This window comes from Sciurus vulgaris, assembly GCF_902686455.1.
Source record: "Sciurus vulgaris genome assembly, chromosome: 2".
NCBI lineage: Eukaryota > Metazoa > Chordata > Mammalia > Rodentia > Sciuridae > Sciurus > Sciurus vulgaris.
In genome coordinates this window covers 2,209,724-2,222,257 of record NC_136462.1, presented here as the reverse complement: position 1 = coordinate 2,222,257, position 12,534 = coordinate 2,209,724, and the positions used below count along the sequence as shown (strand labels likewise).

The 12,534-nt window shown below is 58.3% G+C and overlaps 1 protein-coding gene across 1 annotated transcript; it reads left to right on the top strand.

Annotated features, from left to right (window-relative positions):
• Positions 1-3,893: 3,893 nt before the first annotated feature.
• Positions 3,894-11,229, top strand: CLBA1 (clathrin binding box of aftiphilin containing 1). Its single transcript, XM_079128626.1, has 5 exons — positions 3,894-4,780; positions 5,875-6,020; positions 7,446-7,575; positions 9,085-9,201; positions 10,467-11,229. Exons 1-5 carry the CDS (start codon positions 4,364-4,366, stop codon positions 10,629-10,631), a joined length of 975 nt encoding a protein of 324 aa, XP_078984752.1. The 5' UTR covers positions 3,894-4,363; the 3' UTR covers positions 10,632-11,229.
• The last annotated feature ends 1,305 nt before the right edge of the window (positions 11,230-12,534 follow it).

The following is a 12,534-nucleotide window of genomic DNA, read 5'->3' as shown; positions in this document are numbered from 1 at the left end:
GCCCCTTCTTAGATGGTAGGTCAGTGTCCTAAGGAATAGATAACTTGGGGTGTCAACCCAGAGAGCTTCCCCACCCCAGGGGCCCCAGATTCACCCCGTGGAACTGTGGGCTGTGTCTCCCTGAAGCTGACTCTGAGAGGGCCTGCCCACAGATGGGCCCAGCCACAGGGTCCTTGCTCCCCGGAACCCAGGCCTCAGAAGCCCAAACTGGTCCCCAGGATCACAGCAAGCAGAAGCCAGGACAAAGTGTGTCTGCCCCATTCCCATCCCTCCACCAGCTGCAGCCTGACCTTCGTCTGCTACAGAGCCCTGCATTGCCAGGACTTCTTGTCATCGCACCCAGGTGCACCCCTGGGGACAGATGCCAGCTGGGGAAAGCCACTACAGCAGGACTCAGCTCCAGAATCAGTTCTCCCTCACCAACCCCAGCATCATGAGAACACAGCCAGCTCAGGACCACCCCAGCACACACAAGGCCCCACACCTCTAAATGTCACCCAAGGGTGCTGCATGGCTGTGCCATGCCCTGCTCTCTGTCCTTCCCAGGGCAGGGTCTCCTTCACGGGTGGGGCCTGGGCCAGGAGCTGGCGTGTCACCCTACCCCCCACTGGATATTCCAACTGTTCTCCTGCGCGTCTCCAGGCAGGCCAGGATGCCCAGAGCATCAATGATTGATGCCTCCTTGCGGCAACTGCAGCAGCATAACAAAAATAGCTCTAACTTGTCCCTGCCCCTCCCACCACAGCCTCACCCCGCCCAGCCCAGCCAGAGGGAGCGGGGGCATCTAGGACCTCTCAGCCACCCTAGCCCCCTTTGTCCTTTGCACAGGGATGATAGGGAGGGTTCCAGGCCTGCTGGCCCAGCAGGTGGCACATGGCCCACATGTTCACGGCTGCCACCCCTAACTGCCTCAGTTTCCCCCAAAGCTAAGTGGCTGTCTTTGGCCTGGGCATAGCCCCCAGGTCTCTTCCTTTGTGCCTGCACAGCTCAGCACATGCCTAGGACCAGGACACAGGGTAGTTGGGGGGCTTGCCAACTACCTCACTGAGCCTCCACTGCCTCCTGGCGGTAGATGCAAAGGCCAGCTTGGATTTGAGCTGCAGCAAGTTCCAGGGTTGGACGTTCCACGGGATGACAGAGGCAGGGACAGACATCCTCCCTGTTGCACTGGAGGAGCTGGAGCCTAGGGATCCTGGAGGAGAAGGACACCTGGGTATTTCTGGGGCAAGGGACTCCTGCTCAGCCAGTCCTTTCTATTAGGTGATGCCAGGAGCCACCAGGGTGACTATGGGTTCCAGGCAAAGTGGCACCTGCTTCAGGACCCAGAGTGGCCCTTCCTCCTGAGAAGGGGATGGGAATGCTTGGCTCTAAGCCAGGCTGTGGGGGTATAGGCAGGTGGCAGGAGAGGAGCCTGGGAGAGCGGCCTGGGCTCCTCCAGGGGGAGTCATGGCCTGTGTCCACCCCCTGACTTTAGTAGGGAGCCACTCCCTTGGCCATTATTCTCAGCAGGTGGAGCCAATTAAACCTGAGCAGCTGCCTGCTCTGCCCACCTACCTGAGGTCTGCTGGGCTCATGCCCCCATGTGACTGTGCTGTGAAACAGGACAGTCTGCCCAAATGCTGGCCCAAGTGGCAGGGGCCACCTACAGCTACCTGGGCTGCCCCACCCCTCCTGCAGCCAGGGCTGGTCACCCAATGTCAGGGTCACCTCTACCCTTCCTCTTCAGTGTGGTCACTAGGGGTTATCCAGGTATAATGGTTCCAAATGTCTGCTGTGGCAAAATGCCACACATGGCCTGGGTTAAAACAACACCAGCTCGCCCTCCCTCCCAGTGCTGGGAGGCCGCAGGGGACCTCAGTCTCCTGGTGCTTCTGGCTTCCTGCTGCCTGCATTCCTCAGCTTTTGGTCTTGCTTGCATCTTTGTATCTTCTCTCTCTAGCACTGATCTCCTGTCTCTTGGATTTCTTTTCTTTCTTTTCAGTGCTGGGGATTGAACCCAGGGCCACTTTACAACTGAGTTACATCTCCAGCCCTTTACTTATTTCTTCAGTACTGGGAATTGAACCCAGGGGTGCTCTACCACTGAGCTACACCCCCAGCCCTTTTATTTTTTATTTTGAGACAGGGCTCTGCTAAGTTGTCACAGCTGTCCTTGAACCTGTGATTCTCCTGCCTCAGCCTTCCAATGCACCACCACACCTGTCATCTCTTTTCTCCTTGTAAGGACCATATGATTATGCTGGGCTCAACCATAATCTAGGACCACCTCCTCATCTCTAGACCCTTGCTTTAATCACGTGTGTGAATTTGCCTCCGTCAGAAGGTCCCATATGCACAGCTTCCAGGGGATTAGGAAGTGCTGAGTGATGTTCCCCCAGACATCATCCAGCTGCCACATCAGGTAATGCATGCAGCCCATGGCCACCTCCAGTCCATGGCCAGGCACTGGAACCCGTCATTGCTGGTGCCTGAGTGGTTTTCTTCTACTACCACCTGAGGGCCACCAAGCTCCCCAGGAGAAAGCTGAAGCCCAGAGAGGCTTGGGAGTTGCTGGAAAAGCATCCCTTTCCTTCTCACTTGGGCATCTGGGCCCAGGCCTCAGCCCCTGAGAGGACAGCACTCTCCCTCTGCTTCCAACTCCTGGACTTCAAGGGTGGCAAGCACAGTGGGTAAGGGGAGCTGGATCAGTGGGCAGGGACAGACAGCAGGACTACTGACTGATGCTGTCTCTGGTGAAGACAAGGCAAGTGGAGCCACTGTCTGCAAGCCCAGGCAGTGCCTGACCCCCATCCTGCAGGTCTGCTGCAGGTGCTGGGGTGGTTGGTGCTCAAGACCTAGAACTGAGCAGTCGGACTGCAAGTCTCCCCTGAGCACTGCCAGGCTGCTCTGCTTCTCAGGAAAGTATGTGGGGTGGGGGTGTCAGGAGGGTGAGTCCAGGGTGGGTGCAGAGAATGAACTCATCTCGTCACTTTTAAAATCAAATTTTTCAATGGTGTGGCTGAGAAGGACAGGCAGAGACTGATGATTCATGCAAGGACAGGCCCCTGCAGGGCTTAAGGAGGCTGCAGTGTGGGAGAATGTGAGCATGGAGGTGGGCTGCAGGTGGCTGTGGATCAGGGATGGGGGCCTGGCCCTTTCCTTCCAGAGGCTGGCATGGCTGCCAGTCTGGTGAGGCTGCAGGGGAAATGGAGTGAAGCACAGGTCGACTTCATGAGCCTGGGGGACAGATGGGAAAAGACAGGGAATGCCTAGGGAGGGCAAAAATTCATTAGTGCCTTCACCCCGGGGCAGGTGGCAGGAGGAGGGGGTGACTGCCCTCCCCATACACACACTAATCCTATTCTGGGGGCTGGCTAATGACCGGCAGAGATTCCAGCACTACATGAGTCCTGGGAGGAGGGGATCGTGCCCTGCAGGCAGTGGGCCCTCATCCTCCTACAAGTTCAGGCCATTTAGGACCGGGCTAGGTTCTGGGAAGACGGACTTTGTCCCTGGCCTTCAGGGAGCCTCCAGTTCGGTGGAAAAAACATTCCCCAGCAGCAGTCTCGCCCCAAAAGTGGCTACAGCAGGACGAGAGGGCCGAGGCTAGAACGTGCGACCCAGGGCCGGAGGGCAGAAGTGAGGCCGCCTGAGGGCCGGGCGTGGGCGAAGCGGGCAGCTCGCGTTTGCTCATTCCGGAGTGCGTGTGCTCCACGCGGGCGGGTATCGGGTGCACAACGGCACGCGAGGCGCGTGGCAAGGCGGCGAGAGGCTTTCCCGCCGGCCGGCAGGCAGGCCTAGCCAGGCGGCGCGGGCGCACCCGGGTCCGCCGGTGCAGCCCACGGGGCGGGCCGGGGGGGTTGGCCACGCCCACGGCAGCGTGCTGACGCCACGGCGGCGGGCGCCGGAAGCGGGCCGACGCGCGCTGTTGCCGGGCAACACTGGCCGGGCCGCGGGGGATGCGGGCAGCAGCCGCAGCGAAGTGCGTGGGGCCGCCGTCCGCCCTCCCGCGGGGACGCGCTCCGGGGCTCCCAGGCGCCGCGCCCTCTCTTCGCTTTTGGGCCTGGCGCCGGCGCCCGGCAGCCCACCTTGTCGTCGGGGCCTCCCAGACGCGCTCCCGACTGCGGCCGGCCTCCCCGCGGGCTTCCCGGTCCCGCGCCTGGTTTGGCCTCAGGACACGCCCCTGTGGTGGACTGGTCAGCGGCGGCCAGGCGGTATCGGCCCACCGCGGCACGTGGGCACTCGTCAGGAAGCCCCGCCGACCGAACCGCGAGGCTCCCGGCGCCCCAGGCCCTGTCCAGCGCAGCTCTGGACAGCTTCAGCCCAGCAACTGTATGTCTCCTTCGCAGCTTCCCATTGGGACTGCTGGCCTGGCCGCACCAAGATGCAAGGCCGGCAGGAGCGCTGGGGAGAGTCCGTGAGTGACTTCGCAGGGGAACCGGCCGAGGTTTCCCGCCGCTTCGCAGCCGAAGGACAGAATGGTGACAGTTTGGAACCGATAAGGATCCACTGCCAGCCTTCTCTGCCTGTGCCAGGTGGGAAAGCCAGCAGCTCCTCAGCGGGAGAGGGCCTTCCGACTTGCAGTTGTCCAGACCCAGGGGAGCTCAGCAGCACGTGGGGGGAGTTTGAAGGCTTTCAAGAATCTTCAGCCAAGCCTGGACTCCCTCAGGCTCTTGAACTCCTGGAGAGACCCACAGATCCTCAGCCACTAGGAACTCCTGCCTTAAAGGAATGTGGTTCTCAACTGCCGCACCAGGGTGGATCCGGGTCGACAGGAACCACTTCCCACCCATCTTCAGAGGTATTTCTGTGGTCTTTGTCACCAGACTGAGTGAAAAAGGCCCTAAGACCTCTCAAAGGCATCGAGGCACTGGGTTTGGGGGCTGTCAGCCTTTGAGGGTTCTTTTATCTCTTGACTTCCTTCCCTTGTCATGGGGTTGGCCACCCTGTCCTCAAAAGGCCAGGGAAGGGACTGGTTGATAGTAGAGGCTGCAGAAATGAATTGGGCAAGACCAGGTGGGAGCCACCCAAGCTGGGCCACTTTCCCTGACCACACCCCATCTGCAGGGGCAGTGCTTGTGTGGCCTCATTCAGAGCCTGTGGGGAAGGAGCTCTTTTTTCTGATTCTGAATCTGCAGGTTTAGAAAGTCCCAGATCCTAAGTCGCGTGATCACAGATGGCTGGAGTAAAGCCCTAGCCCTTGACTCAGTGCCCACCATTGCCTGCTCTGACTGACTGGCCCCTCTCTTATTGTCCTCTCTGCCGGCTCTTCCCAATGGTTCACACCACACATCAGAGAACAGAAGATACCTTAACCAGTCAGGAAGGAAATGAAAGGTGCTGCTGGCATGCAAACTCTCCTGAGCCAGAGTTCCTGGCCTCTGGCAGGGCCCACCCAGTTCTGCTGTGACCCTTGTTTTCAAACCAGGACTTTTTTCCAGTGTGATTTGTGTACTAAGGAATGTTTTTGCATATGGGAATTTTGTCGGAAACACTAGGCAAATGAAAAAACCTGCACCCTGCAGATGGGGGCATGTTGGAATACATAAAACCTGCACCTGGCCTGCCTCACCCACCCCGGCTGGCATTAGGACGCGCCCAGTTCAGACTGTCCCCACCCCTCAGGGCCTTTCAAGGTGAGGCTGTTTCCATCGTATGTGTGAACTTCTCAGCCAGCATTTGGAGAGGCCACCTTGTCTCTGCATCTCCGATGAGCTTTGAGTTGTGCTCTCTCCCACCTCCTGTGAACCCTGACAGAGCAGAGGTTTTAGTGTCAAATGATGGTAGCACTGCACAATTGAGCACAGGTTTCTTTTGTATCAAAATTAGTTATTCAGAATATGGTGACCTAATGCCTTGTATTTCTCCTGATTCTGGAATGTTCTTTCTTTCCAGCTTGTTCTCAGGTATGAGAACATTTTTAGGTTTGCTTTTCAAGAAGTCACAGTTGAGCAGGCACCTGAAGATGTTTCCACCTTAGACCATTTATTAGAAATGAGCAGCGAAGAAGATCCTGGCCTTGCATCTGCGCATAGACTGTGGTAATGAACACCGACAGATCTAAAAATTCCGAGGCAGCTCTGCACTTGCACGGTTGATTGATGGTGTGGCTGCACCTCCTGGGGAATGTCACTGCTCCCTTAGCCTCCCGGGGGCTAGTGTCCCTGAGGAACTGGCAGCACAGCTGGACCTGCAGCATTGCTGACCCTGCACACCTTGAGCAAGCCAGCTGGGTTTCCAGCTCCTCTTGTGTCTCAGCATGAGTGCAGGGGAGGGTAGCAGGAGTGGTGGGCCCGGGCAAATGCGCAGAGGGACCCTGGGGTACTTGGCTAAGTGGCTGTTGGCAGCCCCAGAGCTCAACCCCAGAGCTATAGAAAGCACCCCCAAGCAGGCCACCTCCTGCTTCCAGCACTGCCTGCAGGGCTGCCAGCTCCCAGCTCCCAAGGAGATCAGGTGTGGTTGGCAGTTGTGTGCAGACAGTGACTTCTAGCAGCTGGTGACAAACAGGCTCCAGGCTGAGGTGGTGGAAGGGCTGAGATGCTTCAGATAAGTTGGCCTGAGGCCCCAGGAGGGGAGGGAAGGTGGTGAGCAGGCTTCCTGACCCCAGTAGTTGGGGGCAGCACACCGTGGGCTCCATGCATGTCTGGGTAGGCCTCCCGTGTCAGAGCTCTGGCCTGGCCCATTGTGGCCACTACCGGGCACTGACCCGGCGCCTGCCCAGTGGCCCGGGGAGGGACACCTGGATCCTAGGAGGCTGTGGCCTGCACAGTTCAGGTACTGGCTCCCTCTGTGTGTGACGCTCCTGTGCAGCACAGCCCCCAGGGAGAGCCTGCCTTGAGGGTGGCCCTCAGCCCAGGCCGTGGGGTGGCACTGACAGACCATTCCGCAGAGGCACGGCTTTTCTGCGGTCAGTCCTGGCAGGGCCGACACTCTGGAGACAGGGCACAAGTGCTGCCTGGGGCTGTAGGGCGTGTCTGCCTGTTCTGAGACGGGCGTGCCTGGGAAGCCATGCAGGCGTTGGTCGCAGGCACCTGTGCTGCATGGTAGACACCCACACGTCCTCGCCGGGGTGTGAGCTGCAGACCCCAGGCTCTCCTGCCCCAGTGCCTGGCCATGACGGAGCCATTCCCCGTTTGTTTCTTCGTCGGTTCCTCTGCACTCGATGTTCTCCTAGTTTGCAGGCATCTATTTTGTGGCCGGCACAGCTGTGATAGCGAGCCAAACCAGCAGACATCTGGCCCCAAAGACACACCCTGCTGAGAATAAGCCTGCCATGCCTGGAGGATGCTGTGCACAGAAGCGGCAGGCCGGGTCAGGAATGCTGATGTAGGGCGTGTCTGAGTGGAGACGGCCAGGCTCCTGAAGGGGCGCACCTCACTCCCCTGTGCCAGGAGCCCCTCTGCTTATGAGACTGGGCTTCCTGACCTGCTCGGAAGGCTTTCAGCCTCCTGTTTAATGTTTTCCAGTTCTGAATCTAGAACATTCTGGAGAGCCCTGCAGAACACCAGCACCATGTCTGCTTCTCGATGCCTCCAGAGCCAGTCTCACTGCCTGGAGAAGCTCTTCCTGGTTCTCGGCATAGAAGCCGCTCAGAAGGTGACACAGTTCAGGGGATGGAGACTTTACTGGGCTGGGGACAGGGAGAAAATGAGACTGGAAGGCCACCTCTCCCGAGGTCCGAAGCCACTGACTGCTCAGAAGGCCACTGGTGGTGAGGGTGTGGGTGTGCCTGTCTTGGGCAGCACTGGAACACCTGTGCAGGCTCCAGTAGGAATAGGGGCAGATGTGGAGACGGCGCACGTGGATTTGGTGGCGAGAGGAGCAAGGTGCCCTGGGTGAAGTTCCAGAGCAGGGTGGGAGCGCTCTGCTGGGGACTACAGGCCACCAGGGTGTGCCTGCACCTCAGATGCTATGGGAGGTGCTGGGGGTTGGGCCAGGGCCTGCTGAGGGGGATGGGGCACACTCCAGTGTGGGCACATGCATGAGGCTGAGTGGGAGAGGCCCTCAGCAGAGTGGAGGATGGCCAGTGTGCATCCACAGGGGGTAGAGGTGGCCCCATAGGCATGAGTTGCTGCTGCCTAAGGCAGGCGCAGCCCAGAGCCAGCAAAGCCCAGTGTATACACATTCAAGGTCTGTGTCATCAAGAAACCACACTAGTAGGCACCTTTCAGCAATGTAAGTATTTTTTAGTATTTTTTAGTTGTAGATGGATATGATACTTTTATTTTAATTTATTTTTTACATGGTGCTGAGGATCAAACCCAGTGCCCCACACATGCTAGGCAAGTGCTCAGCCACTGAGCCCCAGCCCTCCACTGTTAAGTAGTAAGGAAACCTTTAAACACAGAACCCAAAAGGAGCTGCCTAGGCAGGCCTGCTGGCCCTGGTGAAGGCAGTGGTGTGGGTGATTGCTGTCGCCAGTGTGCCACACTGGCGGGTCAGGAGATCTCCTGGTGCAGGGAAAACAGAAGCAGGGGTATTTCTGAAGGGGAGGCTCAGGTGGGACAGCTCCCGTGGTGGCAGGGTGTGGGTGCTCATCTTTCGGGTGGCTGTGAAGGTGTTTCTGTTGAACAGTGTCTCACTGCATTTTCTGTTGCTATAACAAAATACCTGGGTGATTTATAAAGCATAGAAGTTTAGTTGGCTCATGGTTCTGGAGGCTGGGCACCCAGGAGAGCATGGTGCTGGCCATTACGAGGCAACACAGCGTAGTCATGCCAGCTCGATTCTCTTTCCTCATAAAGCCACTAATGCCACTGGGAGAGCCCCCATGGCCTAGGTCTGCCCTGATCACCCCCAAGTACCATCAACACTCTGAATTTGGGGTTACGTGTTCAGTACAGAAACTCTTGGGGGATACATTCAAGCCATAGCAGGCAGGTCTGGAGGCACCAAGGTCTGGCTGCCCCTGAATCAGGTGGAGGACAGCAGGTGGCAGCACTGATCAGGGCGGGCCCGGCCCTGACTCTCCCAGGGCCTGAGCATGTCCAGAATTAAGGTAACTGCAATTTTAGGGTGAAATTTGGTAGATGGGCTTGGATTAAAAGGGGAAATGAGCGGAAGTGGTAAACATGTTAGCTGTGTGACAGAGGTTTGTTTCCTCAGAGTCTTTCCAGAGACCAGGGTCACATTTCAGAAGGTTCTGGCCTCAAAGGTCCTGAAGAGTTGCTGGCAGTCAGCACCTTCCACCTGCACCACTGCAGAGCTCTGATCCAGACCAAGGTGAGTGCCCTAGGAGAGGCCTCGGCAGCCAGGTGAGGTCTGTACACAGCTCTGGGTCTCCACTGATTCTGGTTTATGTTCTTCCTTTAATTCTTGTGGACTTAGAAAAATGAACTTGCCTATTATTTAGGGCAGATGGGTACTCCTAGTGCCAAGGACTCTGACGGTGTCATCCCAAAGACTGGGGGCTGAGGACCTGGGGCTGAGAGGGACTCCAAGAGTAGGGCAGCCCTGGGTCTCCCCCTGGCAGTGAGCTGAGCTGCTTCCTTCGAGGGTCCCGCCATCATCCTCACTGTGGGCTCAAGGCAGGAAGGAGGGTGGCAGAAGGTTGTGTTCCTGCAGCCCTCTCTCGTCTGTCTGGGTGAGGACTTATGCCCACCTAGTATCAGGTACTGCAGGTGGCCAAGCCCTGCCCCGGGGCTCTGTGTGGGTGGGAGAGCGTGGCCCCTGGGCAGTGCGTGCTGCAGATGAGCTTGGAGAGGGCCAGCAGTGAGGCCAGTAAGGTGTAGCTCTGCAGGAGGACACAGGGGCCAGGTTCTGGGGCAGCATGGGGCAAGTGTGCCACCCGGCTGGCGCAGGCTGCAGCCTGACAGGCGGCACCCGGGAGAGCCTGTCACAGGGTGCCTCTGCCCTTTGGAAGAACCTTGGGTGGGCACTGTTGCCTTGGAGCACAAGAGGTCACATGCTTGTGGCTGCCAGCGCTGACGGGGTCCAGCAGCAGCCATCAGGTGGGAACTGCAGGGCCAGGATCATGGAGGGCAGGGGCCAGACCCAGCAGAAGGGCCGAGAGCCTGCTGAGGAAACAGGCCACCCTGCTGGCAATCCTGACACTTGGGACACTGAAACGGGAGGATTCCAGGTTCAAGACCAGCCTTGGCAATTCAGTGAGACCCTGTCTCAAAATAAAAAGGGCTGGGAGTGTGGTTCAGTGGTAGACGCCCTGGGTTTAGTTCCCTGTGCTGCAAAAGAGATCCACCCATATTGGGGGCCATAGGCCACTCGCAGAATGGTAAGAAAGCTGGCCTTTCACTCGGGAAGTCAGGTGGCGGTAGCTTGCTACCGTGAGAGGCGTCCAGGGACAGGTGGCCACCTCTTGGCCTTGTTCGCAGTGAACCCCCGTTTGCTTCTCTGGGCGCGCTGCACAATGAGGCCTTTAGACTATGATGACCAAGGAAAGAGCACTGAGGGCCTGAGGCAGGCAGGGCAGATGCCAGCCTGGCACCTTGGGTCACCTGTACTTGTACTTGACTGCTGCCTCTTCTCAGCTCTCAGGGACGCCTGGCCACAGGCAGGGGAGCCTGATTGCCTACAGCCTCTTTCTGAAGACACCCCTGCATGGAAATGGGCGGCACATCACAAGTCCACAGAACAAGAAGGTTTTCCCTCCACGTAACCTAAAACTGGCATTCTTCAACAGGGATGTGTGCTGAGAGCGGGAGTACATTACGTCTTTATGAGGCAGCTTACATTCTCACTGGTTGGATTTGGTACTATTTTGTGTAGCTGTTTCCCAAATCCACATCAGTTTCCTGGGATCTTTTCAAAACCCCTGCCTCAGGTCTGCTCAGGAAGCACAGGGGTGGGTTGGGGACAGAGCCAGCCCCCGTGCAGAGGGGAGGGGTTTCTGAATGCACTGCAGCCTGCCCAGTTGGTGCGGTGCCACCTGCTCCTGGTGGAAGGTGTCAGGGATGACCCTGGGCCTGGCTCAAAAGTGGGTATGTGCTGAAATACCACTGAGGAGACAGCAGGGCTTTGGGAAACCCTGTCTGCACCTGGTCCTGGGCTTCTGTGCTGTTTCCTGGAAGGGCCATGAACACTCCCCACCTGCCTTCCCACTGATGACCTTGGGGACAGGCCTTTCTGAGTGGATGGGAGGCCATACTGTGCCACCCCTGGAGGTCCAGGTGGGTAGGCAGGTGGATTTTCCTGGTCATCTTCCGTGGCAACTGTTTTCCTCCCAGGGAAGGGCCAAGCAGGCAGCACTGACTTTGTAGAGCTTTATTTAATAAAAGGTCCTCGGTAAGCCTGTGTTCTTGCTGACTCATTAACTCTCTAGGGACCGAGGATGAAATCTTGTCTCGAGAGAGAGGCGTGAGGCTGGAGGGGCTGGCACTCCAAGTGAGAGCCCCCATTGTTTGTCTCAAGGCCACCCTGGGGCCAGCTTGCCCAGAAGGTGCCAGCTTCCCTGTCACCTGACCCACTGGTCCAGATGCAGGTGATGGCTACTGTGCCTGCCAGGAGGAGGAAGGAAGCTGGCTGTCCCTGGTCATGCCAGCGTAGGTGTGGTCACCCCAGATGGTTGTGCACCAATACCGTGTGGCCTGTGGCTTGAGGCTCACGACAAAGGGGTAACGCGGGTTGTTTCTATGGCACCAGATGTTAGGAAAGCTGCCTTAAGTTCTCATCCTGAACCAGAAGTGTGGCACAGCACACAGCAAAGCACAGCAGGACGAGCCTGACCCTGCAGCGGCAGTGTTACGATGGCAGGTGGCAAAGGGCCAGGATGCGTGCTTCTCAGAACACACACAAATGGCCCCCAGGGTCCTTCCCTATCAGGGAAGTGCGGGTAAGACGGGTGCATCACCACCAACGCTAGAAGGAACCCGAGTGAGGGAGGGGAGCCTTGCACACTGAACTGGAGCACAGCGCGGCCCTCGTGGAAAGCAGCGCGGAGGCGCCAACACGACCCCACGTGATCCCAGCTCGCTGCTGGGCACCTCGCAGGGCGCCAGAGCCGGTCTGTGGAGGAGACAGCTGCAGGCCCACGTTCTCATGGCCTGCTCAGCCGCACTGTCCCCACACTTAGGTGCAGGAATGCAGCACATGCCTGAGGGAGCCCTGCCGTCCACCAGCTGGGTGGACCCTGCCACTGCCTCCAGGGATGGACCTGGCACACTGTTGGTGAGACAGTGCAGGCACGAGGAGACGCGGCCATGTGACCTCGCCCAGCAGTGGCCCAAAGCCACCGCCCACACAGAAGCCAAGGACAGGTGGTCACGGGCAAGGTGCCAGTTTCCACAGCACAAGCGCTCAGGAGACTCACTGCGCTTCGGTTACGTTCTTGGGTTTGAAGTGTTCCCATGACAAAGCACCATGACTTGAGGTGACACGCTGGTAATGGGCCTTCACCATCCCATCATGTGGACATATTGAAAGAACCAGGAATGGACAGTGACACCCAGCACGAGGCAAGCTGGGGACATGCTGAGTCCTGGGCAGCACACAGAGGCTGTGGGGCAGGGCCACACCCTGCTCGCATGACCAGGGAGTAGCCATGCATGTCTCCCCACGTGAACCATCGCCAGGGGGCACAATTCAGGCATGCCGTGAGCA